The sequence below is a fragment of the Nerophis ophidion genome, linkage group LG04 (genome assembly GCF_033978795.1).
Source record: "Nerophis ophidion isolate RoL-2023_Sa linkage group LG04, RoL_Noph_v1.0, whole genome shotgun sequence".
NCBI lineage: Eukaryota > Metazoa > Chordata > Actinopteri > Syngnathiformes > Syngnathidae > Nerophis > Nerophis ophidion.
In genome coordinates, this window is record NC_084614.1 from 5,435,260 (window position 1) to 5,461,263 (window position 26,004).

Below are 26,004 nucleotides of genomic sequence, written 5' to 3' on the forward strand. Positions count from 1 at the left end.
TGATGAACAAAAAGCTCCATCAATGGGGTCTTCGAGGTGCAAGGGTAGTACATCCGATGCCAGATCAGAAAGTTGCATCAGCAAATCAGGTAGGGATTCTGCTTTGAGGTAAAGTCCCTCAAACGCATGAACCGCAGGAATCTCGAGTCACAAAGGTCGCGCTTCTGACTCCAGATCAGAAGGCTGTGTGCTCAAATTACGCCGAGGTCATGTTCCTTTGAGGCAAGTTTTTCCTTTCATTATTTTACAATATCTTGGGGGTGGGGGGGGGGGGGGGGTAAGGTATTGTACACATTGCTCATCACTTTACTATATGCATTCAACTACACAAGGAACAAAATCCTTCATCTATCAGGACCTCATGGCGCAATGGTAGCGTGTCTGACTCCAGATCAGAAGGTTGCGTGTTCAAATCACGTTGAGGTCATGTTACTCTGAGGCAATCTCATTCCATTGATTCTTTTATGGACTTTGCTTTGTAAACTGGGAACAGAAAAAGGTATTCTACACCAAGCATACCACTCTACTGTATGCAGTTGGGTCCACGATGAACAAGACTCCACAACTGTTGAGATCTCGTGGCTGTACTGTATGCCGTCTGGTCTATGATGAACAAAGAGCTCCAGCAATGGGGTCGTAGAAGTGCAAGGGTAGCACATCTGTTCAGATCCTGGAGCTGTACTGTATGCCGTCTGGTCTATGAAGAACAAATAACTCCAGCAATGGGTTCGTAGAAGTGCAAGGGTAGGTAACACATCCGACACCACATTAGAATGTTGAGTGATCAATTCAGGTACAGTTTTTTCCTTTGAGGCGAACTCCTCCGTCAGACTGATATGTGGATGAAACATGGGTGAAAATCAGAAACCAAGAAAGGCAAACCTTCACCCAGCACATGAACTCCGTGGACAAAAACACCAAGTTCACACGTGAGGATGTCAAAGACCGTAAGTTGCCTTTTCAAGACTTTGATGTCCACATTGGAGAAAACAGGGGACACCATGTCGGGTTTTATCGAAAACACATCAATACCTACTTTTTGACTCACACCACCCACTGGAAAACAATCTTAAACCTCTACCTATGAGGACCTCATGGCGCAACAGGTGGTAAATAGGTACTCTATACCTTGCATACCGCTTTACTATATGCATTCGGGTACAAAACAAACAAATTCCTTGTGCTATCAGGACCTCATGGTGCAATGGTACCGTGTCTGACTCCAGATCACAAGGTTGCATGTTCAAATCACGTTGAGGTCATGTTACCCTGAGGCAAACTCATCTCTTAGATCCTTTTATGGACTTTGCTTTGTAAACTGGGAACAGAAAAAGGTTTGAATAAGGTTTGAATAAAAAGTTCCAACCAAGGGTTGCAAGGGTAGCACATGTCACGCCTGTTGGGATTTTGTTTTGTGAACAGAAAACAGATTAAGGTATTCTATACCAAGCATACTACTGTACTGCATGCATTCAGGTACACGATGAACAAAATTAGTTAACTATCAGGACCTCATGGCGCAACGGTAGCGCGTCTGACTCCAGATCAGAAGGTTGCGTGTTCAAATCACGTTGAGGTCATGTTTATTTGAGGCGAATTCTGCACGTTGTTCCTTTTTATGGTATTTACTTTGTAAACTGGGAACAGAAAAAGGTATTCTGTACCAAGCATACCACTCTACTGTATGTAGTTGGGTCCACAATGAACAAGACTCCACAACTGTTGAGATCTCGTGGCTGTACTGTATGCCGTCTGGTCTATGATGAACAAAAAGCTCCAGCAATGGAGTCCTCGAATTGCAAGGGTAGCACATCTGATGCCAGATCAGAATTCTGTGTGTTCTGATCAGTTAGAGATAATTTTCCTTTGAGGCCAATTCGTCCGATCAGAAGAATAAACTGTGAGGACCTCATGGCGCAACGGTAGCGCGTCTGACTCCAGATCAGAAGGCTGTGTGTTCAAATCACGCCGAGGTCATGTTACTCTGAGACGAGTTCTTTCATTACTTCACAAATCTTTTGGGGGTGAACACAGGTATTCTATGCTTTGCATACCACTCTACTATATGTATTTGGGTACACGATTAATAAGCTAAAATAAACTATCAAGACCTCATGGCGCAATGGTAGCGCGTCTGACTCCAGATCAGAAGGTTGCGTGTTCAAATCACGTTGTGGTCATGTTATAATAAATAGGCCAGCCTGTCATTCTTCTTATGGACTTTGCTTTGTAAACTTGGAACAGGAAAACTTAGTCTATACCAAGCATAGTACTGTATGCAGTTGGGTCCACGATGAACAAGACTCCACAACTGTAGAGATCACCTGCAATCTGGTCTGTAATGACCAAAAAGGTCCAGCAATGGGCTCCTCGAGGTGCAAGGCTAGCCTATCTGACCCCATATCAGACCAGAAAGCTGCAAGCTCATGTTGAGGTCATGTTTGTCCGAGGCAAACTCCTCATGCCTTTACTTCATGGACTTTATTTTGGGGGGGGGGGGGGAAGGTATGGTATATCTTGCATACCACTGTACTAGATCCAGTCAGGTCTGCGATAAACAGGGAACTTTACTTATGGGGACCTGGTGGCATAATATGCGTGTAACTTCCTCCGGTCATTCCTTTATGGACGTTGTTTTAGGAACAGAAACATGTATGTTATACCTTCCATACCACTGTATTGTTGCAAATCAGGTCAAGGACATTTTCCTTTGAGGAAAACTCCCTCTGTCATTCCCTTTATGGAATTTGTTTTGCGAACTGAGAACAGAATGAGGTATTCCATACCAAGCAGACCACTGTACTACATGCAGTCAGGTACACGATGAACAAAGTCAGGTAAGTATAAGGACCTCATGGCGCAATGGTAGCGCGTCTGACTCCAGATCAGAAGGTTGCGTGTTCGAATCACGTTGAGGTCATGTTTCTCCTTTCATTACTCCTTTTTTTGACGGGGAAATAGGTATCCTATACCCAGTGAACCACTTTACTGTATTCATTAGGTACATGGTGAACAAAGGTGTCCACCTATCAGGGCGTCATGGTGCAGTGGTAGCACGTCTGACTCCAGATCTGAAGGTTGTGTGTTCAAATCACATTGAGGTTATGTTCCTCTGAGGCAAACTCATCCCATTGTTCCTTTTATGGACTTTGCTTTGTAAACTGGGAACAGAAAAAAATATACCAAGCATACTATTGTACTGAATGCAGTTGGGTCCACGATGAACAAGACTCCACAACTGTTGAGATCTCGTGGCTGTACTGTATGCCATCTGGTCTATGATGAACAAAAATCTCCATCAATGGGGTCTTCGAGGTGCAAGGGTAGCACATCCGATGCCAGATCAGAAAGTTGTGTCTTCAAATCAGGTAGGGATTCTGCTTTGAGGCAAACTCCCGTCAAACGCATGAACCGCAGGTATCTCAAGGCACAAAGGTAGCGCTTCTGACTCCAAATCAGAAGGTTGGGTCTTCAAATCAAGTTGAGGTCATGTTACTCTGAGGCGATCTCATTCCATTGTTTCTTTTATGGACTTTGCTTTGTAAACTGGGAACAGAAAAAGGTATTCTATACCAAGCATACCACTCTACTGTATGCAGTTGGGTCCACGATGAACAAGACTCAACAACTGTTGAGATCTCGTGGCTGTACTGTATGCCGTCTGGTCTATGATGAATAAAAATTTCCATCAATGGGGTCCCCGAAATGCAAGGGTTCCAAACACATGTACTGTGGGTATCTTGTGGCGCAAAGGTAGTGTTTCTGACTCAGGATCTGAAGGCTGCGTGTTAAAATCACGACGAGGTCATGTTCCTCCGAGGCAAGTTCCTCCTTTCGATATTTTACATTTTCTTTGTGGGGGGGGGGAAAAGGTATTCCACACATTGCACATCACTTTACTACATGCATTCAGCTACACAATGAACAGAATTCGAAAACTATCAGGACCTCATGGTGCAACGGTAGCGCGTTTGACTCCAGATCAGAAGGTTGCGTGTTCAAATCACGTTGAGGTCGTGTTATTCTGAGGCAAACTCATCTCTTAGTTCCTTTTATGGACTTTGCTTTGTAAACTGGGAACAGAAAAAGGTATTCCATACCAAGCATACCACTCTACTGTATGCAGTTGGGTCCACGATGAACAAGACTCCACAACTGTTGAGATCATGGTCTGGTCTAAGATGAACAAAAAGCTCCAGCAATGGGTTCGTAGAAGTGCAAGGGTAGCTAACACATCTGACACCACATTAGAATGTTGAGTGATCAGTTCAGGTACAGTTTTTTCCTTTGAGGCGAACTCCTCCGTCAGACTGATATGTGGATGACACATGGGTGAAAATCAGGAACCAAGAAAGGCAAGCCTTCACCCAGCACATGAACTCCGTGGACAAAAACATGAGGTTCACAGGTGAGGATGTCAAAGACCGTAAGTTGCCTTCTTTAGACTTTGATGTCCACATTTGAGAAAACAGTAGACTCCGTGTCGGGGTTTATCGAAAACCCACACATACCGATCAATACTTACTTTTTGACTCACACCACCTACTGGAAAACAACCTTGAAATGCTATAGATGAGGACCTCATGGCGCAACGGTAGCGCGTCTGACTCCAGATCAGAAGGTTGCGTGTTCAAATCACGTTGAGGTCATGTTACTTCTTTTTCTGGGGGGAAAATAGGTATTCTATACCTTGCGTACTACTTAACTATATGTAATCGGGTACACGATGAAGAAAGTAAACTGGGAACAGAAATATTTATTCCATACCAAGCATACCACTCTACTGTATGCAGTTGGGTCCACGATGAACAAGACTCCACAACTGTTGAGATCTCGTGGCTGTACTGTATGCCGTCTGGTCTGTGATGAACAAAAAGCTCCAGCAGTGAGGTAGTTGAGTTGCAAGGGTAGCACATCTGATGCTGGATCAGAATGTTGCATCTTCAAATCAGGTAGCGATCATTTAACTTTGAAGCAAACCCCTCCTGTCAGACTAAGGAATTCTGGGGATCTTGTAGTGCAAAGGTAGGGCGTCTAACTCCAGATCAGATGGCTGTGTGTTCAAATCACGTTGAGGTAATGTTTCTAGATCAGAATGTTGCGAAAGCAGGTAGCGATTTTGCTTTGAGGCAAATTCTTTCCGTCAAAACGCAAGAACCGCAGGTATCTTGTGGCCCAAAGATAGCTTCTGACTCAGGATTTGAAGGCTGTGTGTTCAAATCACGTCGAGGTCATGTTCCTCTGAGGCAAGTTCCTCCTTTCATTACTCAACAATTATTTTGGTGGGGAACACAGGTATTTTATACCTTGCATACCACTCTACTATACGCATTCGGGTACACGATGAATAAGTTAGAAAAAACTATCAGGACCTCATGGCGCAATGGTAGCGCGTCTGACTCCAAATCAGGAGGTTGCGTGTTCAAATCACGTTGAGGTCATGTTTCTATGAGGCAAACTCATCCCATTGTTTCTTTTATGGACTTTGCTTTGTAAACTGGGAACAGAAAAAGGTATTCTATACCAAGCATACCACTCTACTGTATGCAGTTGGGTCCACGATGAACAAGACTCCACAACTGTTGAGATCTCGTGGCTGTACTGTATGCCGTCTGGTCTATGATGAATAAAAAGCTCCATCAATGGGGGTCCTCGAAATGCAAGGGTTCCAAACACATGAACTGTGGGTATCTTGTGGCGCAAAGGTAGTGTTTCTGACTCAGGATCTGAAGGCTGCGTGTTAAAATCCCGACGAGGTCATGTTCCTCCGAGGCAAGTTCCTCCTTTCGATATTTTACATTTTCTTTGTGCGGGGGAAAGGTATTCCACACATTGCACATCACTTTACTACATGCATTCAGCTACACAATGAACACAATTCGAAAATTAACAGGACCTCATGGCGCAACGGTAGCGCGTCTGACTCCAGATCAGAAGGTTGCGTGTTCAAATCACGTTGAGGTCATGTTACTCTGAGGCAAACTCATCTCTTAGTTCCTTTTATGGACTTCGCTTTGTAAAGTGGGAACAGAAAAAGGTATTCCATACCAAGCATACCACTCTACTGTATGCAGTTGGGTCCACGATGAACAAGACTCCACAACTGTTGAGATCATGGTCTGGTCTATGATGACCAAAAAGTTCCAGCAATGGGTTCGTAGAAGTGCAAGGGTAGCTAACACATCTGACACCACATTAGAATGTTGAGTGATCAATTCAGGTACAGTTTTTTCCTTTGAGGCAAACTCCTCCGTCAGACTGATATGTGGATGACACATGGGTGAAAATCAGAAACCAAGAAAGGCAAGCCTTCACCCAGCACATGAACTCCGTGGACAAAAACATGAGGTTCACAGGTGAGGATGTCAAAGAACGTAAGTTGCCTTTTTTAGACTTTGATGTCCACATTGGAGAAAACAGTAGACCCCGTGTCGGGGTTTATCGAAAACCCACACATATCGATCAATTCCTACTTTTTGACTCACACCACCTACTGGAAAACAACCTTGAAATATTATCTATGAGGACCTCATGGCGCAATGGTAGCGCGTCTGACTCCAGATCAGAAGGTTGCGTGTTCAAATCACGTTGAGGTCACGATACTTCTTTTATTACTTCTTTTTCTGGGGGGAAAGTAGGTATTCTATACCTTGCGTACCACTTAACTATATGCAATCGGGTACACGATGAAGAAAGTAAACTGGGAACAGAAAAATGTACTCTATGCCAAGCATACCACTCTACTGTATGCAGTTGGGTCCACGATGAACAAGACTCCACAACTGTTGAGATCTCCTGGCTGTACTGTATGTCGTCTGGTATATGATGAACAAAAATCTCCATCAATGGGGTCCTCGAGTTGCAAGGGTAGCACATCTGATGCCGGATCAGAATGTTGCGTGTTCAAATCAGGTACAGATTATTTTCTTTTGAGGCAAACTCATCTCAGAATTATTTTCATGGACTTTGCTTTGTAAACTGGGAACAGACAAAGTTAGTCTATACCAAGCATAGCGCTCTACTGTATGCAGTTGGGTCCACGATGAACAAGACTCCACAACTGTTGAGATTTTGTGGCTCTACTGCATGCCCTCTGGTCTATGATGATCAAAAAGGTCCTCGAGTTGCAAGGGTAGCACATCTAACGCCTGTTCGGAATTGGTTTCGTGAACAGAAAACAGAAAAAGGTATTCTATACCAAGCATACCACTCTACTGTATGCAGTTGGGTCCACGATGAACAAGACTCCACAACTGTTGAGATCTCGTGGCTGTACTGTATGCCGTCTGGTCTATGATGAACAAAAAGCTCCAGCAGTGAGGTAGTTGAGTTGCAAGGGTAGCACATCTGATGCTGGATCAGAATGTTGCATCTTCAAATCAGGTAGCGATCATTTAACTTTGAAGCAAACTCCTCCTGTCAGACTAATGAATTCTGGGGATCTTGTGGTGCAAAGGTAGGGCGTCTAACTCCAGATCAGAAGGCTGTGTTTTCAAATCACGTTGAGGTCATGTTTCTAGATCAGAATATTGCGTCTTCAAAGCAGGTAGCGATTTTGCTTTGAGGCAAAGTCTTTCCGTCAAAACGCAAGAACCGCAGGTATCTTGTGGCCCAAAGGTAGCTTCTGACACAGGATTTGAAGGCTGTGTGTTCAAATCACGTCGAGGTCATGTTCCTCTGAGGCAAGTTCCTCCTTTCATTACTTAAAAAATATTTTGGGGGGGAACACAGGTATTTTATACCTTGCATACCACTCTACTATATGCATTCGGGTACACGATGAATAAGTTAGAATAAACTATCAGGACCTCATGGCGCAACGGTAGCGCGTCTGACTCCAAATCAGGAGGTTGCGTGTTCAAATCACGTTGAGGTCATGTTTCTCTGAGGCAAACTCATCCCGTCGTTTCTTTTATGGACTTTGCTTTGTAAACTGGGAACAGAAAAATCAATCAATGTTTATTTATATAGCCCCAAATCACAAATGTCTCAAAGGACTGCACAAATCATTACGACTACAACATCCTCGGAAGAACCCACAAAAGGGCAAGGAAAACTCACACCCAGTGGGCAGGGAGAATTCACATCCAGTGGGACGCCAGTGACAATGCTGACTATGAGAAACCTTGGAGAGGACCTCAGATGTGGGCAAACCCCCCCCCCCCCCCCCCCCCCCTCTAGGGGACCGAAAGCAATGGATGTCGAGCGGGTCTAACATGATACTGTGAAAGTTCAATCCATAGTGGCTCCAACACAGCCGCGAGAGTTCAGTTCAAGCGGATCCAAGACAGCAGCGAGAGTCCCGTCCACAGGAAACCATCTCAAGCGGAGGCGGATCAGCAGCGTAGAGAAGACCCCAACCGATACACAGGCGAGCGGTCCATCCTGGGTCCCGACGAGCGGTCCATACTGGGTCTCGACTCTGGACAGCCAGTACTTCATCCATGGTCATCGGACCGGACCCCCTCCACAAGGGAGGGGGCGACATAGGAGAAAGAAAAGAAGCGGCAGATCAACAGATCTAAAAAGGAGGTCTATTGAAAGGCTAGAGTATACAGATGAGTTTTAAGGTGAGACTTAAATGCTTCTACTGAGGGAGTTCTCGAACTGTTACCGGGAGGGCATTCCAGAGTACTGGAGCCCGAACGGAAAACGCTCTATAGCCCGCAGACTTTTTTTGGGCTCTAGGAATCACTAATAAGCCGAAGTCTTTTGAACGCAGATTTCTTGCCGGAACATATGGTACAATACAATCGGCAAGATAGGCTGGAGTTAGACCGTGTAGTATTTGATACGTAAGTAGTAAAACCTTAAAGTCACATCTTAAGTGCAAAGGAAGCCAGTATTCTGTACCAAGCATACCACTCTACTGTATGCAGTTGGGTCCACGATGAACTAGACTCCACAACTGTTGGGATCTCGTGGCTGTACTGTATGCCGTCTGGTCTATGATGAATAAAAAGCACCAGCTATGGGGGTCCTCGAAATGCAAGGGTTCCAAACACATGAACTGTGGGTATCTTGTGGCGCAAAGGTAGTGTTTCTGACTCAGGATCTGAAGGCTGCGTGTTAAAATCCCGACGAGGTCATGTTCCTCCGAGGCAAGTTCCTCCTTTCGATATTTTACATTTTCTTTGTGGGGGGAAAGGTATTCCACACATTGCACATCACTTTACTACATGCATTCAGCTACACAATGAACACAATTCGAAAACTAACAGGACCTCATGGCGCAACGGTAGCGCGTCTGACTCCAGATCAGAAGGTTGCGTGTTCAAATCACGTTGAGGTCATGTTCCTCTGAGGCAAGTTCCTCCTTTCATCCATCCATCCATCCATCCATCCATTTTCTACCGCTTATTCCCTTTCGGGGTCGCGGGGGGCGCTGGCGCCTATCTCAGCTACAATCGGGCGGAAGGCGGGGTACACCCTGGACAAGTCGCCACCTCATCGCAGGGCTCCTCCTTTCATTACTTAACAATTATTTTGTTGGGGAACACAGGTATTTTATACCTTGCATACCACTCTACTAAATGCATTCGGGTACACGATGAATAAGTTAGAAAAAACTGTCAGGACCTCATGGCGCAATGGTAGCACGTCTGACTCCAGATCAGAAGGTTGTGTGTTCAAATCACGTTGAGGTCATGTTACTCTGAGGCAAACTCATCGCTTTGTTCCTTTTATTGACTTTGCTTTGTAAACTGGGAACAGAAAAAGGTATTCCATACCAAGCATACCACTCTACTCTATGCAGTTGGGTCCACGATGAACAAGACTCCACAACTGTTGAGATCTCGTGGTTCTACTGTATGCCGTCTGGTCTATGATGAATAAAACGCTCCAGCTATGGGGTCCTCGAAGTACAAGGGTAGCACATTTGATGCCGGATCAAGAATGTTGCATGTTCTAATCAGGTAGAGATTTTGCTTTGAGGCCAAGTCTGCCGGTCAAACGCATGAATCGCGGGTATCTCGAGGCGCAAATGTAGCATGTCTGGCTGTGTCCTCGAATTACGTCGAGGTCATGATCCTCTGAGGCAAGTTCCTCCTTCGTTACAATTTTTTTTTGGCGGGGGGAGGTATTCTATACCTTGCGTACCACTTTATCATATGCCACCCGAGCAAAGTATGATGACTATCAGGACCTCATGGCGCAACGGTAGCGCGTCTGACTCCAGATCAGAAGGTTGCGTGTTCAAATCACGTTGAGGTCATGTTTCTCTGAGGCAAACTCATCCCGTCGTTTCTTTTATGGACTTTACTTTGTAAACTGGGAGCAGAAAAAGTATTCTATACCAAACATACCAGTTGGGTCCACGATGAACAACTCTCCACAAATGCTGAGATCATGGTCTGGTCTGAGATGAACAAAAAGCTCCAGCAATGGGTTCGTAGAAGTGCAAGGGTAGCTAGCACGTCTTGACGCCACACTAGAATGTTGAGTGATCAATTCAGGTACAGTTTTTCCTTTGAGGCAAACTCCTCCGTCAGACTGATATGTGGATGACACAGAAATCAAGAAAGGCAAGCCTTCACCCAGCACATGAACTCCGTGGACAAAAACATGAGGTTCACAGGTGAGGATGTCAAAGACCGTAAGTTGCCTTCTTTAGACTTTGATGTCCACTTTGGAGAAAACAGTAGACTCCGTGTCGGGGTTTATCGAAAACCCACACATACCGATCAATACTTACTTTTTGACTCACACCACCTACTGGAAAACAACCTTGAAATTCTATAGATGAGGACCTCATGGCGCAATGGTAGCGCGTCTGACTCCAGATCAGAAGGTTGCGTGTTCAAATCACGTTGAGGTCATATTACTTCTTTTTCTGGGGGGGAAGTAGCTATTCTATACCTTGCGTACTACTTAACTATATGCAATCGGGTACACGATGAAGAAAGTAAACTGGGAACAGAAAAAGGTATTCTATACCAAGCATACCACTCTGCTGTATGCAGTTGGGTCCACAATGAACAAGACTCCACAACGGTTAGGATCTCGTGGCTGTACTGTATGCCGTCTGGTCTATGATGAACAAAAAGCTCCATCAATGGGGTCCTTGAGTTGCAAGGGTAGCACATCTGATGCTGGATCAGAATGTTGCATCTTCAAATCAGGTAGCGATCATTTAACTTTGAAGCAAACTCCTTCCGTCAGACTAATGAATTCTGGGGATCTTGTGGTGCAAAGGTAGGGCGTCTAACTCCAGATCAGAAGGCTGTGTGTTCAAATCACGTTGTGGTAATGTTTCTAGATCAGAATATTGCGTCTTCAAAGCAGGTAGCGATTTTGCTTTGAGGCAAAGTCTTTCCGTCAAAACGCAAGAACCGCAGGTATCTTGTGGCCCAAAGGTAGCTTCTGACTCAGGATTTGAAGGCTGTGTGTTCAAATCACGTGGAGGTCATGTTCCTCCTTTCAATACTCCACAATTCTTTATAAACGTTGTTTTAGGAACAGAAACATGTATGTTATACCTTCCATACCACTGTATTGTTGCAAAACAGGTCCAGGACATTTTCCTTTGAGGAAAACTCCTTCTGTCATTCCCTTTATGGAATTTGTTTTGTGAACTGAGAACAGAATGAGGTATTCCATACCAAGCAGACCCTTGTACTGCATGCAGTCAGTTACACGATGAACAAAGCAAAACCTACTATCAGGACCTCATGGCACAATGGTAGCGCGTCTGACTCCAGATCAGAAGGTTACTGGTTCAAATCATGCTGAGGTCAAGTTACCCTACAGCGAACTCCTCACGGTGTTCCTTTTATGGACTTTGCTTTGTAAACTGGGAACAGAAAAAGGTATGCTATACCAAGAATTTAACTCTACTGTATGCAGTTGTGAATGCCCCATGAACTGCGGGTATCTGGTGGTACGACGTTAGCGCGTCTGACTCCAGATCAGAAGGCTGTGTGTTCAAATCACATTGAGTTCATGTTCCTCCTTTCAATGCTTCTTTTTTGGGGGGAAATAGGTATTCTATAACTTGTGAACCACTTTACTATATGCATCCATTTACATGATGAACAATATTTTAGAACTATCAGGACCTCATGGCGCGACGGTAGCGCGTCTGACTCCAGATCAGAAGGTTGCGTGTTCAAATCACGTTGAGGTCATGTTACTCCGAGGCAAACTCATCACTTAATTCCTTTTATTGACTTTTCTTTGTAAACTGGGAACAGAAAAAGGTATTCTATACCAAGCATACCACTCTACTGTATGCAGTTGGGTCCACGATGAACAAGACTCCACAACTGTTGAGATCTCGTGGCTGTACTGTATGCCGTCTGGTCTATGATGAACAAAAAGCTCCAGCAAAGAGGTCAACGATTTGCAAGGGTAGTGTGACGCCAAATTTCTTCCCCCCTACAAAAACCTTCCCCCCGGAAGAAATTTGGCGTGTGACAGCCCCTCTAATGACTGAAGCACCCCAATGAGAGCCTTACAATACCAAGTTATAAGGCTCTTAAGGTTAGGATCTCGTGGCTGTACTGTATGTCATCTGGTCTATGATGAACAAAAAGCTCCATCAATGGGGTCCTCCAGTTGCAAGGGTAGCACATCTGATACCAGATCAGAATGTTGCATCTTCAAATCAGGTAGCGATGATTTAACTTTGAGGCAAACTCCTCCTGTCAGACTAATGAATTCTGGGGATCTTGTGGTGCAAAGGTTGGGCGTCTAACTCCAGATCAGAAGTTTGCGTGTTCTAATCACATTGAAGTCATGTTTCTCCTTTCATTACTTCTTTTTACTGGGGGAAAATAGGTATTCTATACCTTACGTACCACTTTACTATATGCATTCGGGTACACAATGAACAAAACATTTGAAAAATCAGGACCTCATGGCGCAACGGTAGCGCGTCTGACTCCAGATCAGAAGGTTGCGTGTTCAAATCACGTTGAGGTCATGTTTGTATAAGGCGAATTCTGCACGTTGTTCCTTTTTATGGAATTTACTTTGTAAACCGGGAACAGAAAAAGGTATTCTATACCAAGCATACCACTCTACTGTATGCAGTTGGGTCCACGATGAACAAGACTCCACAACTGTTGGAGATCTCGTGGCTGTACTGTATGCCGTCTGGTCTATGATGAACAAAAAGCTCCAGCAATGGAGTCCTCGAAGTGCAAGGGTAGCACATCTGATGCCAGATCAGAATTCTGTGTGTTCTGATCTGTTAGAGATCATTTTCCTTTGAGCCCAATTCCTCCGATCAGAAGAGTGAACTGTGAGGACCTCATGGCGCAATGGTAGCGCGTCTGACTCCAGATCAGAAGGTTGCGTCTTCAAATCACGTCGAGATCACGTTCTTCTGAGACTAGTTCTTTCATTACTTCACAATTCTTTTGGGGGGAAAAACAGGTATTCTATACCTTGCATACCACTCTACTATATGCATTTGGGTACACGATTAATAAGTTAAAATAAACTATCAGGACCTCATGGTGCAACGGTAGCGTGTCTAACTCCAGATCAGAAGGTTGCGTGTTCAAATCACGTTGAGGTCATGTTATAATAAATAGGCCAGCCTGTCATTCTTCTAATGGACTTTGCTTTGTAAACTTGGAACAGGAAAACTTAGTCTATACCAAGCATAGTACTGTATGCAGTTGGGTCCATGATGATCAAGACTCCACAACTGTAGAGATCACCTGCAATCTGGTCTGTAATGACCAAAAAGGTCCAGCAATGGGCTCCTCGAGGTGCAAGGCTAGCCTATCTGACCCCATATCAGACCAGAAAGCTGCAAGCTCATGTTGAGGTTATGTTTGTCCGAGGCAAACTCCTCATGCCTTTACTTCATGGACTTTATTTTTTGGGGGGGAAGGTATGGTATATCTTGCATACCACTGTACTAGATGCAGTCAGGTCTGCGATAAACAGGGAACTTTACTTATGGGGACCTGGTGGCATAATATGCGTGTAACTTCCTCCGGTCATTCCTTTATGGACGTCGTTTTAGGAACAGAAACATGTGTGTTATACCTTCCATACCACTGTATTGTTGCAAATCAGGTCGAGGACATTTTCCTTTGAGGAAAACTCCTTCTGTCATTCCCTTTATGGAATTTGTTTTGCGAACTGAGAACAGAATGAGGTATTCCATACCAAGCAGACCCTTGTACTGGAAAGTAGTCAGGTACACGATGAACAAAGTTGAGTAAGAATCAGGACCTCATGGCGCAATGGTAGCACGTCTGACTCCAGATCAGAAGGTTGCGTGTTCGAATCACGTTGAGGTCATGTTTCTCCTTTCATTACTCCTTTTTTTGACGGGGAAATAGGTATCCTATACCCAGTGAACCACTTTACTGTATTCATTAGGTACATGATGAACAAAAGTGTCCACCTATCAGGACCTCATGGCGCAGTGGTAGCACGTCTGACTCCAGATCTCAAGGTTGTGTGTTCAAATCACATTGAGGTTATGTTCCTCTGAGGCAAACTCATCCCATTGTTCCTTTTATGGACTTTGCTTTGTAAACTGGGAACAGAAAAAAATATACCAAGCATACTATTGTACTGAATGCAGTTGGGTCCACGATGAACAAGACTCCACAACTGTTGAGATCTCGTGGCTGTACTGTATGCCATCTGGTCTATGATGAACAAAAATCTCCATCAATGGGGTCTTCGAGGTGCAAGGGTAGCACATCCGATGCCAGATCAGAAAGTTGTGTCTTCAAATCAGGTAGGGATTCTGCTTTGAGGCAAACTCCCGTCAAACGCATGAACCGCAGGTATCTCAAGGCACAAAGGTAGCGCTTCTGACTCCAAATCAGAAGGTTGGGTCTTCAAATCACGTTGAGGTCATGTTACTCTGAGGCGATCTCATTCCATTGTTTCTTTTATGGACTTTGCTTTGTAAACTGGGAACAGAAAAAGGTATTCTGTACCAAGCATACCACTCTACTGTATGCAGTTGGGTCCACGATGAACAAGACTCAACAACTGTTGAGATCTCGTGGCTGTACTGTATGCCGTCTGGTCTATGATGAATAAAAATTTCCATCAATGGGGTCCCCGAAATGCAAGGGTTCCAAACACATGAACTGTGGGTATCTTGTGGCGCAAAGGTAGTGTTTCTGACTCAGGATCTGAAGGCTGCGTGTTAAAATCCCGACGAGGTCATGTTCCTCCGAGGCAAGTTCCTCCTTTCGATATTTTACATTTTCTTTGTGGGGGGAAAGGTATTCCACACATTGCACATCACTTTACTACATGCATTCAGCTACACAATGAACAGAATTCGAAAACTATCAGGACCTCATGGCGCAACGGTAGCGCGTCTGACTCCAGATCAGAAGGTTGCGTGTTCAAATCACGTTGAGGTCATGTTACTTCTTTTTCTGGGGGGAAAATAGGTATTCTATACCATGCGTACTACTTAACTATATGCAATCGGGTACACGATGAACAAAGTAAACTGAGAACAGAAAAAGTATTCTATACCAAGCATACCACTCTACTGTATGCAGTTGGGTCCACGATGAACAAGACTCCACAACTGTTGAGATCTCGTGGCTGTACTGTATGCCGTCTGGTCTATGATGAACAAAAAGCTCCAGCAGTGAGGTAGTTGAGTTGCAAGGGTAGCACATCTGATGCTGGATCAGAATGTTGCATCTTCAAATCAGGTAGCGATCATTTAACTTTGAAGCAAACTCCTCCTGTCAGACTAATGAATTCTGGGGATCTTGTGGTGCAAAGGTAGGGCGTCTAACTCCAGATCAGAAGGCTGTGTTTTCAAATCACGTTGAGGTCATGTTTCTAGATCAGAATATTGCGTCTTCAAAGCAGGTAGTGATTTTGCTTCGAGGCAAAGTCTTTCCGTCAAAACGCAAGAACCGCAGGTATCTTGTGGCCCAAAGGTAGCTTCTGACTCAGGATTTGAAGGCTGTGTGTTCAAATCACGTCAAGGTCATGTTCCTCTGAGGCAAGTTCCTCCTTTCATTACTTAAAAATTATTTTGGGGGGGAACACAGGTATTTTATACCTTGCATACCACTCTACTATATGCATTCGGGTACACAATGAATAAGTTAGAATAAACTATCAGGACCGGTAGCGCGTCTGACTCCAGATCAGAAGGTTGCGTGTTCAAATCACGTTGAGGTCATGTTTCTCTGAGGCAAACTCATCCCGTCGTTTCTTTTATGGACTTTGCTTTGTAAACTGGGAACAGAAAAATCAATCAATGTTTATTTATATAGCCCCAAATCACAAATGTCTCAAAGGACTGCACAAATCATTACGACTACGACATCCTCGGAAGAACCCACAAAAGGGCAAGGAAAACTCACACCCAGTGGGCAGGGAGAATTCACATCCAGTGGGACGCCAGTGACAATGCTGACTATGAGAAACCTCGGAGAGGACCTCAGATGTGGGCAACCCGAAACCCCCCCCCCGACCCCCCTCTAGGGGACCGAAAGCAATGGATGTCGAGCGGGTCTAACATGATACTGTGAAAGTTCAATCCATAGTGGCTCCAACACAGCCGCGAGAGTTCAGTTCAAGCGGATCCAAGACAGCAGCGAGAGTCCCGTCCACAGGAAACCATCTCAAGCGGAGGCGGATCAGCAGCGCAGAGAAGACCCCAACCGATACACAGGCGAGCGGTCCATCCTGGGTCCCGACGAGCGGTCCATCCTGGGTCTCGACTCTGGACAGCCAGTACTTCATCCATGGTCATCGGACCGGACCCCCTCCACAAGGGAGGGGGCGACATAGGAGAAAGAAAAGAAGCGGCAGATCAACAGGTCTAAAAAGGAGGTCTATTTAAAGGCTAGAGTATACAGATGAGTTTTAAGGTGAGACTTAAATGCTTCTACTGAGGGAGCATCTCGAACTGTTACCGGGAGGGCATTCCAGAGTATTGGAGCCCGAACGGAAAACGCTCTATAGCCCGCAGACTTTTTTTGGGCTCTAGGAATCACTAATAAGCCGGAGTCTTTTGAACGCAGATTTCTTGCTGGAACATATGGTACAATACAATCGGCAAGATAGGATGGAGCTAGACCGTGTAGTATTTGATACGTAAGTAGTAAAACCTTAAAGTCACATCTTAAGTGCAAAGGAAGCCAGTATTCTATACCAAGCATACCACTCTACTGTATGCAGTTGGGTCCACGATGAACTAGACTCCACAACTGTTGAGATCTCGTGGCTGTACTGTATGCCGTCTGGTCTATGATGAATAAAAAGCTCCAGCAATGGGGTCCTCGAAATGCAAGGGTTCCAAACACATGAACTGTGGGTATCTTGTGGCGCAAAGGTAGTGTTTCTGACTCAGGATCTGAAGGCTGCGTGTTAAAATCCCGACGAGGTCATGTTCCTCCGAGGCAAGTTCCTCCTTTCGATATTTTACATTTTCTTTGTGGGGGGGAAAGGTATTCCACACATTGCACATCACTTTACTACATGCATTCAGCTACACAATGAACACAATTCGAAAACTATCAGGACCTCATGGCGCAACGGTAGCGCGTCTGACTCCAGATCAGAAGGTTGCGTGTTCAAATCACGTTGAGGTCATGTTACTCTGAGGCAAACTCATCTCTTAGTTCCTTTTATGGACTTCGCTTTGTAAAGTGGGAACAGAAAAAGGTATTCTATACCAAGCATACCACTCTACTGTATGCAGTTGGGTCCACGATGAACAAGACTCCACAACTGTTGAGATCATGGTCTGGTCTAAGATGAACAAAAAGTTCCAGCAATGGGTTCGTAGAAGTGCAAGGGTAGCTAACACATCTGACACCACATTAGAATGTTGAGTGATCAATTCAGGTTCAGTTTTTTCCTTTGAGGCGAACTCCTCCGTCAGACTGATATGTGGATGACACATGGGTGAAAATCAGGAACCAAGAAAGGCAAGCCTTCACCCAGCACATGAACTCCGTGGACAAAAACATGAGGTTCACACGTGAGGATGTCAAAGACCGTAAGTTGCCTTTTTTAGACTTTGATGTCCACATTGGGGAAAACAGTAGACCCCGTGTCGGGGTTTATCGAAAACCCACACATACCGATCAATACTTACTTTTTGACTCACACCACCTACTGGAAAACAACCTTGAAAAAAAGGACCTCATGGCGCAATGGTAGCGCGTCTGACTCCAGATCTGAAGGTTGCGTGTTCAAATCACGTTGAGGTCATGTTACTTCTTTTTCTGGGGGGAAAATAGGTATTCTATACCATGCGTACCACTTAACTATATGCAATCGGGTACACGATGAACAAAGTAAACTGAGAACAGAAAAGGTATTCTATACCAAGCATACCACTCTACTGTATGCAGTTGGGTCCACGATGAACAAGACTCCACAACTGTTGAGATCTCGTGGCTGTACTGTATGCCGTCTGGTCTATGATGAACAAAAAGCTCCAGCAGTGAGGTAGTCGAGTTGCAAGGGTAGCACATCTGATGCTGGATCAGAATGTTGCATCTTCAAATCAGGTAGCGATCATTTAACTTTGAAGCAAACTCCTCCTGTCAGACTAATGAATTCTGGGGATCTTGTGGTGCAAAGGTAGGGCGTTTAACTCCAGATCAGAAGGCTGCGTGTTCAAATCATGTTGAGGTCATGTTTCTCCTTTCATTGCTTCATTTTTGGGGGGAAATATAGGTATTCTACACCTTGCGTACCACTTTACTACATGCAATCGGGTACACGATGAACAAAGCCTTCAAGTCTCAGGACCTCATGGCGCAACGGTAGCGCGTCTGACTCCAGATCAGAAGGTTGCGTGTTCAAATCACGTTGAGGTCATGTTACTCTGAGGCAAACTCATCCCGTTGTTCCTTTCATGGACTTTGCTTTGTAAACTGGGAACAGAAAAAGGTATTCTATACCAAGCATACCACTCTACTGTATGCAGTTGGGTCCACGATGAACAAGACTCCACAACTGTTGGAGATCTCATGGCTGTACTGTATGCCGTCTGGTCTATGAAGAATAAAAAGCTCCAGCAATGGGGTCCTCGAGTTGCAAGGGTAGCACATCTGATGCCAGATCAGAATGTTGCAAGTTCAAATGCACTTTGTTTTTTGAGGTATTCTTTACCCAGCATACCACTGGACTATATGTAGTCGGTTCCACCTTGAACAAGAAGCCTCAACTACGGGGACCTTGTGAAGCAACGGGGTAATGCCTCTGAGGCCAGATCAAAAGGTGGCGTGTTTAAATCATGTCAAGGTCAATTCGCTCTGAGCTAAGCTCCTCCCGTGATTCCTGTATGGACTTTGTTTTAGAAATGGTATTCTGTAACTCGCTCTTTAACTACAGGGATTTCGTGGCACAATGGTAGCACGTCTGACTCCGGCTCAGAAGTTTGCATGTCCCAATCACGTTTCTGTACAGCAACTCTTCCGTCAGTCCTTTATGGACTTTGTTTTGTGAACTGGAAAAGGTATTCTGTCCCGTATGCAGTAGGGTCCACAATGAACATGGAACCTTAACTTAAGTCCAAGCCCTCTACTTTTTGTAATGCAGGTGTCAAATCCATACTTTTGCGGGGACTATTAGGATCTGCTGCAGTCCAATCAGCTTTGGTTATATGCCGGTTCCTGCTATGCTCTTTTTTTCCATTACTCTTTGGGCTCTGTGCATGCTCCCTAGTCATGTGACCGATACGGTCCAATTAGCTGTGCTTAGGAGCCGGTAGCAGGAAGTGGCCAGTAGACTGGACATGAGGGGAGACAGATCCTATTTCTGCTCGAGGTAAGTTTTTATTCTCGTTTTCCCCTGAAATATTGTGCTGACGGATTTTAAACTACATGCCTTTTTGTAACTTTATAGACCCGACTCCCAGCGCCGGATTTCTTTTCGTCATTAAGTTGTGTGTGACTGTAGAAGCGGAAATGGTGAGTCCATAGTTATGAAAATAGCACCCTTAGCATGAATCTTTCTTCGATTGTTTCATTGCCACAGTCTTTGTGGCACTTTCGCAATTTTCCATATGCAAGGTTTATGACTTAAACCAATGATAACTATTGTGTGTTGAATGTATTTTTAAATGCATTTTGTTTTTAGCATTTAATTGCATATCGTGATTCTGACATGTTTATTGATTTATATTATATAATATTGAGGAAAGAACTAGAACCTATTCTGAATACTTTATAATGCAATTAGTGTTATTTAATGAAGATTATTTGTGTAAACATAGATTTATAAGGGGGCAGCACGGCGGGGGAGGGGTTAGTGCGTCTGCCTCACAATACGAAAGTCCTGAGTAGTCCTGGGTTCAATCCCGGGCTAGGGATCTTTCTGTGTGGAGTTTGCATGTCCTCCCCCGTGACTGCGTGGGTTCCATCCGGGTACTCCGGCTTCCTCCCACCTCCAAAGACATGCACCTGGGGATAGGTTGATTGGCAACATGGCGCAGTGGGTAGAGTGGCCGTGTCAGAAACCTGAGGCTTGCAGGTTCGCTTCCCACCTATTGACATCCAAATCGCTGCCGTTGTGTCCTTGGGCAGGACACTTCACCCTTGCCCCCGGTACCGCTCACACTGGTGAATGAATGATTGGTGGTGGTCGGAGGGGCCGTAGGTGGAGACTGGCAGCCACGCTTCCGTCAGTCTACCCCAGGGCAGGTGTGGCTACAGATGTAGCTTACCACCACCAGGTGTGAATGAATGATGGGTTCCCACTTCTCTGTGAGCGCTTTGAGTATCTAACAATAGAAAAGCGCGATATAAATCTAATCCATTATTATTATTATTAGAACACTAAAATGTCCCTAGTGTGTGAATGTTGTCTGTCTCTGTGTTGGCCCTGCGATGAGGTGGCGACTTGTCAAGGGTGTACCCCGCCTTCTGCTCGATTGTAGCTGAGATAGGCACCAGCGCCCCCCGCTAGCCCAAAGGGTATAAGCGGTAGAAAATGGATGAATGGATGGATGGATTTATAAGGATGGTCCTGGCTCTTACACAGGCCAGGCTTCTCTTTTTGATGGCGAGCTAAGGAAAATAAGCATCTAGTCCAAGGATCGTTCTTGGAAGATTCCAGCCAGGAACCCCAACACCTGTTCTGCCTGGACTGGTAGGAGGCTCTCGAGCCAACCCTTTACAATTTCCATCCTTAAACTGCAGCACGTGGACTGTACTGCCATCCTTTTTTCCAAGAACTCTATTAAGTCTGAACTGAGATTAATACAAGATCCAGAGACACTGATTAATTGAAAGGGAATTGTGTAAATGTAGGGCAGCACGGTGGGAGATGGGTTAGTGTGTCTGCCTCACAATACAAAGGTCCTGAGTAGTCCTGGGTTCAATCCCGGGCTCGGGATCTTTCTGTGTGGAGTTTGCATGTCCTCCTCCGTGACTGCGTGGGTTCCATCCAGGTACTATGGTTTCCTCCCACCTCCAAAGACATGCACCTGGGGATAGGCCCCTCCCACATCCAAAGACAAGAACCTGGGGATAGGTTGATTGGCAACACTAAATGGTCCCTAGTGTGTGACTGTTGTCTGTCTATCTGTGTTGGCGCCTTGTCCAGGGTGTAAACCAGCCTTCCGCCGAATTGTAGCAGACATAGGCACCAGCGCCCTCCGCGACCCCAAAGGGAATAAGTGGTAGAAAATGGATGGATGCTTTTCACACACTTCCACACCATTACGCTAAGGTCCTGCACACTCACGTGGAGAAGGCGTTATTCTGCTCCACGCATCGGATGCCCTTACACTTGCCCCTTTCGTCGGATGCCTTGGTCTCATAGTAGAAGTAGAGCTGGTTCAGGCCGTTCGCGAAGGCCAGCAGGACCTACAGGAAAATGGGTGACATTACTTCAAGGTGACTTCAGGTGATTTCCTGCTCAGTGGGACGTCGTAGTGTTACCAGACAGTAGATGAAGAGGAACTTGAGGATGTCCAGCAGCATCCTCCCAAGGGAGATCTGTAGCGGTCCAAGGTGAGAGTTGGCGGTGAAGAGCGAAATGAGGCGAAGAGAACTGAAGATGTTGGCAATGGCAAACACGGCCTCCGCTACGAGGGTCGGGTGCCACATCTCCCACTGGTTCCTGGGTTTACTACCGCTGTACTGAAGGACGAAAGAAGAGGAAGTCGACCAAACTCAGAAGAATAAAACCAAACCCAAGACAGCAGCTTACCTTGAAGTAGGCTACAATCTTGAGCGAGATGGTGGCAAGGTACAGAGAGTTCATAACAAAGTCCATGAGGTTCCACCAGTCATGAACGTAGTCTTGGAAACCTCCATCCCACATTTGCTTGATCTCAGCCCAGATGAAACCTAGAAACACATAAACCATCTGAAACACAGCAGAATTGGCAAGAAGAACCACAAATGGCTTTGGGCAATGTTGCGTTGTGGACCGCCAACAAGCCAATGGGACACTCACCCAGAACCCAGGGCAGGATCATCCACTCCACAGTGGTGGGCGCCGGCCCCTGCCGGTCCTGCTCGGTGGTAACGATGTGCTGCGAGGCGAGCAGCAGCAGGAAGAGGAAAGTCAGATAAGACGCCGTGTGGCAGATGAACTTGATGAAGGGCTTGCGGATGAAGAGCCCGTAGCGACTCTTGGGGGCGATGAGGTAGCAGAGGGCAAACACCGGGTAAAGGAGGCCGATGAAGACGCAGGTGATGAACTTGCCCGCCCAGTGGCGCCGCCTCCAGCCGGGGAACTCGTCGTACCAGCGCGACGCCAGAAGCTGCTGGCAGTTTGGCTGAGCTACAAACTGAAGAGAAATTTCAGAATCGTCAGTGGTGTCCTGATACAACTTCCGATAGGATACCAGTCTGATATCAGCACGAATCAAAATATAATATAGAATGTTAAAAAGGCTTGATCATGTGAAGTTACGCAGAGAACAATAGTAGGTATGAAAAACACTAACCTTATAATGAACTTATGCTGTCTTTTAAGCTGAATTGGAGTGGTGCTATTTTATTCCTCTAGTGGTTGTTACTGCTTGTATCGGACAATATATCCCTCACAGATATCATTGCTGATGTTAAACCCATATCAAGAGGGTCACTGGTTCAAATCCCACCTACAACCAACCTCGTCACGTCCGTTGTGTCCTGAGCAAGACACTTCACCCTTGCTCCTGATGGGTGCTGGTTGGCGCCTTGCATGGCAGCTCCCTCCATCAGTGTGTGAATGTGTGTGTGAATGGGTAAATGTGGAAGTAGTGTCAAAGCGCTTTGAGTACCTTGAAGGTAGAAAAGCGCTATACAAGTACAACCCATTTATTTATAACCCATTTATCAATATTGGATCGAGACTTGGATTTGTTTTGAAACCGTGACTTAACTAGTTAGCAGGATTAAGCAAAAAAAAAAAAAACTCACATAACGGAGATGGCGCACGTAACTCAGAGGTGTCCAAAGTGCGGATTTGGGGCCATTGCAGCCTGTAGCAAATATTTTTGACGGTCTGCGGCACAATCGTTCGCTCTATAATATTAGCATGCAATATTTTTAAGCTAATTTTCTACGTACACACTTAAGTCATCTTCTGGCACTTTATGCATGTCAACGTTAGCAGGCTAACATTTGAAACCAAGTATTGAGGTACGCACCTCGGAGTAATACATTTTGGTACTTGACGCATGCTAAAGTTAGCATTTGAGCATGCTAACATTAGCATGTGTTGTATAAGTGTTGGTCGTGCCACTCTCCCAGGACAGAGTGACTGTGTGATGGGTGATGAACCAAAAAGACGCCGACGAGGAATCGTCTAACAAAATGCTTTATTTGTTTCAGCGAGCTTCAGACTGGAACTGCAGCTTCCAGGAAGAAAATGATGGTGTGACGGTTAGCTGGCATCGTGGTGATGCGGGTGCGTTCTGTCATGACTTGGACACAGCGTGAAGGTAAGAAATTCTGATTTATTTACACTAAGGAAACAGACTAGGAACAGAAAAACTTGCACAAGGCACCAAAGGCAAAACAAACAGTACTAGCATGGGAGCTAGAAAGAACTAAAGCGCTAGCATGTAAGCTAGAGAACAAACAAAGCTAGCAAGTACAAAAAACAGTTCTTTACCACACTCGGGAATCAGCGTCGTCACCTGTTGCATGGAACAGAAACTACTAGGATGCGAGAGCGAATGAACAGAAAAGGCAGGCTTAAATAAAGCTGGTAATCACGAGGCAGGGGCGCGTCAAAAAGCAAGAGGCAGGTGACACTAATGCGTGTCTATGGCAACGGAAACAAACAAGAAGTGCCACCAGGAACTAAGGAAGACAAACATTAACAAGCTGTGATACAAAACGGAACCAAAACCAGAATATGACATGATCCGGGCAGCGGATCATGACAAATGGGCCTTATTACTCTTCTGATGTCTTCTCGGACCACTGTCCCTAAATACCCCTTAGACGAAGACCCCCACTTTTCGTAACTCTAGCCTTGGAGCCGGCCAGCCTGGACGAAGCCCACTTTGCTGCTTGGCCAGTCAACCTATTTTCGCTGATCGGTTTGAGTCGGGTGACCTCCGACCCCTATCCTCTACTCCTACCTTTGAGGGCTTCTTACCAGATGTTGCTAAAGTGTTTACACTTACTCGTAAAATCAAAGCCTGCGTTCCTTTAAGATTCCAATTTCATACATTTTGGTACTTGGAGCATGTTACGCTAAGTTAGCAGTCAAGCATGCAAACTTTAGCGTGCTCAACTTTTTCAGCTAATTTAGCAGTGTCAGTGTCATATAGTTTTGGTATTTCACCAATGCCAAATGTAAGGATACTATTGTTAGCATGTTAGCATGCTAGCTGTTAAGTTAAGCTTTTTAGCTCATTTTGCCCATATTTTTGTTACTTGATGCTATCTGGCCAGCGGGCTATTAGCAATTCAGTTTGACGTCAGCTCTTCGGCATTCACACAAAATCTTAGGGTACACACTTTAGAGAACTACATTTTGGTATTTGACGCATGTTAACGTTAACATTCGAGCATGCTAACATTAGCATGCTCAACATTTTCGGCTAATTTAACAGTGCAAGTGTCATATAGTTCTGGTATTTCACCAATGCTAACTGTAAGGATACTATTTTTATCATTTTAGCATTGTACTGTTAGCATACTAGCTTTTTAGTTAGCTTTTAGGATAGGATAGGATAGGAATTTATTGCGCAAGTACAACGAAACTTTTAGCTCATTCCGTCCATATTTTTTTTACGTGACGCTATCTGGCCAGCGCGCTGTTAGCATTTCAGTTTGATGTCGGCTCTTTGGCATTTACGCAAAATCTTAAGGTACACACCTCAGAGTAATACATTTTGGTACCTGACACATGTTAAAGTTAACATTCGAGCACGTTAAAATTAGTCAGTGTCATATATTTTTGCTATTTCACCAATGCTAACTGTAAGGACACTATTGTTAGCATGTTGGCATTGTACTGTTAACTTGCTAGCTTTTTAGTTGAGCTTTTTAGCTCATTTTGCCCATATTTTTGTTACTTGATGCTATCTGGCCAGCGTGCTGTTAGCATTTCCGTTTGACGTCGGCTCTTCGGCATCCACGCAAACTTTCTAAAGGAATTGCATTTTCTAGTTCTTTGAAAAAAATCTGTATCTTGCACTGGTTTTAAAAGTGAAAACTACCAAAGTGGCCTCGCATCCTTTGATTTGTCAGTGGAAAGAAAATCTCGGGCACCCCTCGGTCTAACTTATTTACAGTCATAGTTTGCTTGCATTGGGGCCAAGTGGGGGCAGTGACCCATTATCTCCACCAGATGGCGCCACAATAGGGAAACAATGTGTTGTGCTGCCGCCATCAGGACTGAAGGGGTAAAAGTTTCACATGGTCTATGGCCTTGGCGGTGGTCCGTGCTCTTTGGGGAGTTGTGTTAAACGTGCGGGCACACACACACACACACCCACACACCCACACACACACAAACACAAAAACACACAATGGTTATCATTTGGAATGGGGACCAAAGTTTTTAATCATGACTTGTGGGGACCACCCTTTCTACAGGTTGTGGAGGCATAAAACAAATGAGGTAAAA

At 45.0% G+C, this 26,004-nt stretch overlaps 1 protein-coding gene and 26 non-coding genes across 27 annotated transcripts in view; 26 read left to right on the forward strand and 1 right to left on the reverse strand.

Annotated features, from left to right (window-relative positions):
* Positions 1-26,004, reverse strand: part of LOC133550789 (short transient receptor potential channel 4-like) — a 73,752-nt gene that overhangs the window by 22,305 nt on the left and 25,443 nt on the right. The window contains exons 6-9 of the mRNA XM_061896828.1: positions 22,384-22,720; positions 22,135-22,274; positions 21,864-22,064; positions 21,667-21,788 (exon numbers count right to left, since the gene is read on the reverse strand). Of these exons, the coding sequence (XP_061752812.1) occupies positions 21,667-21,788; positions 21,864-22,064; positions 22,135-22,274; positions 22,384-22,720 (800 nt within the window). The remainder of the gene's footprint in view (positions 1-21,666; positions 21,789-21,863; positions 22,065-22,134; positions 22,275-22,383; positions 22,721-26,004) is intronic.
* On the forward strand, positions 356-427 carry trnaw-cca (transfer RNA tryptophan (anticodon CCA)). The gene has a single exon. It is a non-coding gene; the product is annotated as a tRNA-Trp (tRNA).
* Positions 1,509-1,580, forward strand: trnaw-cca (transfer RNA tryptophan (anticodon CCA)). Its single transcript has one exon. It is a non-coding gene; the product is annotated as a tRNA-Trp (tRNA).
* On the forward strand, positions 1,906-1,977 carry trnaw-cca (transfer RNA tryptophan (anticodon CCA)). Its single transcript has one exon. It is a non-coding gene; the product is annotated as a tRNA-Trp (tRNA).
* On the forward strand, positions 2,109-2,180 carry trnaw-cca (transfer RNA tryptophan (anticodon CCA)). Its single transcript has one exon. It is a non-coding gene; the product is annotated as a tRNA-Trp (tRNA).
* trnaw-cca (transfer RNA tryptophan (anticodon CCA)) lies at positions 2,849-2,920 on the forward strand. The gene has a single exon. It is a non-coding gene; the product is annotated as a tRNA-Trp (tRNA).
* On the forward strand, positions 3,034-3,105 carry trnaw-cca (transfer RNA tryptophan (anticodon CCA)). Its single transcript has one exon. It is a non-coding gene; the product is annotated as a tRNA-Trp (tRNA).
* Positions 3,946-4,017, forward strand: trnaw-cca (transfer RNA tryptophan (anticodon CCA)). Its single transcript has one exon. It is a non-coding gene; the product is annotated as a tRNA-Trp (tRNA).
* trnaw-cca (transfer RNA tryptophan (anticodon CCA)) lies at positions 4,578-4,649 on the forward strand. Its single transcript has one exon. It is a non-coding gene; the product is annotated as a tRNA-Trp (tRNA).
* trnaw-cca (transfer RNA tryptophan (anticodon CCA)) lies at positions 5,370-5,441 on the forward strand. The gene has a single exon. It is a non-coding gene; the product is annotated as a tRNA-Trp (tRNA).
* On the forward strand, positions 5,894-5,965 carry trnaw-cca (transfer RNA tryptophan (anticodon CCA)). The gene has a single exon. It is a non-coding gene; the product is annotated as a tRNA-Trp (tRNA).
* Positions 6,526-6,597, forward strand: trnaw-cca (transfer RNA tryptophan (anticodon CCA)). The gene has a single exon. It is a non-coding gene; the product is annotated as a tRNA-Trp (tRNA).
* trnaw-cca (transfer RNA tryptophan (anticodon CCA)) lies at positions 7,806-7,877 on the forward strand. Its single transcript has one exon. It is a non-coding gene; the product is annotated as a tRNA-Trp (tRNA).
* Positions 9,222-9,293, forward strand: trnaw-cca (transfer RNA tryptophan (anticodon CCA)). Its single transcript has one exon. It is a non-coding gene; the product is annotated as a tRNA-Trp (tRNA).
* Positions 9,577-9,648, forward strand: trnaw-cca (transfer RNA tryptophan (anticodon CCA)). The gene has a single exon. It is a non-coding gene; the product is annotated as a tRNA-Trp (tRNA).
* trnaw-cca (transfer RNA tryptophan (anticodon CCA)) lies at positions 10,145-10,216 on the forward strand. The gene has a single exon. It is a non-coding gene; the product is annotated as a tRNA-Trp (tRNA).
* Positions 10,749-10,820, forward strand: trnaw-cca (transfer RNA tryptophan (anticodon CCA)). The gene has a single exon. It is a non-coding gene; the product is annotated as a tRNA-Trp (tRNA).
* Positions 11,667-11,738, forward strand: trnaw-cca (transfer RNA tryptophan (anticodon CCA)). Its single transcript has one exon. It is a non-coding gene; the product is annotated as a tRNA-Trp (tRNA).
* Positions 12,057-12,128, forward strand: trnaw-cca (transfer RNA tryptophan (anticodon CCA)). Its single transcript has one exon. It is a non-coding gene; the product is annotated as a tRNA-Trp (tRNA).
* On the forward strand, positions 12,854-12,925 carry trnaw-cca (transfer RNA tryptophan (anticodon CCA)). Its single transcript has one exon. It is a non-coding gene; the product is annotated as a tRNA-Trp (tRNA).
* trnaw-cca (transfer RNA tryptophan (anticodon CCA)) lies at positions 13,252-13,323 on the forward strand. The gene has a single exon. It is a non-coding gene; the product is annotated as a tRNA-Trp (tRNA).
* On the forward strand, positions 13,455-13,526 carry trnaw-cca (transfer RNA tryptophan (anticodon CCA)). Its single transcript has one exon. It is a non-coding gene; the product is annotated as a tRNA-Trp (tRNA).
* Positions 14,191-14,262, forward strand: trnaw-cca (transfer RNA tryptophan (anticodon CCA)). Its single transcript has one exon. It is a non-coding gene; the product is annotated as a tRNA-Trp (tRNA).
* On the forward strand, positions 15,283-15,354 carry trnaw-cca (transfer RNA tryptophan (anticodon CCA)). Its single transcript has one exon. It is a non-coding gene; the product is annotated as a tRNA-Trp (tRNA).
* On the forward strand, positions 17,485-17,556 carry trnaw-cca (transfer RNA tryptophan (anticodon CCA)). The gene has a single exon. It is a non-coding gene; the product is annotated as a tRNA-Trp (tRNA).
* Positions 18,109-18,180, forward strand: trnaw-cca (transfer RNA tryptophan (anticodon CCA)). Its single transcript has one exon. It is a non-coding gene; the product is annotated as a tRNA-Trp (tRNA).
* trnaw-cca (transfer RNA tryptophan (anticodon CCA)) lies at positions 18,724-18,795 on the forward strand. Its single transcript has one exon. It is a non-coding gene; the product is annotated as a tRNA-Trp (tRNA).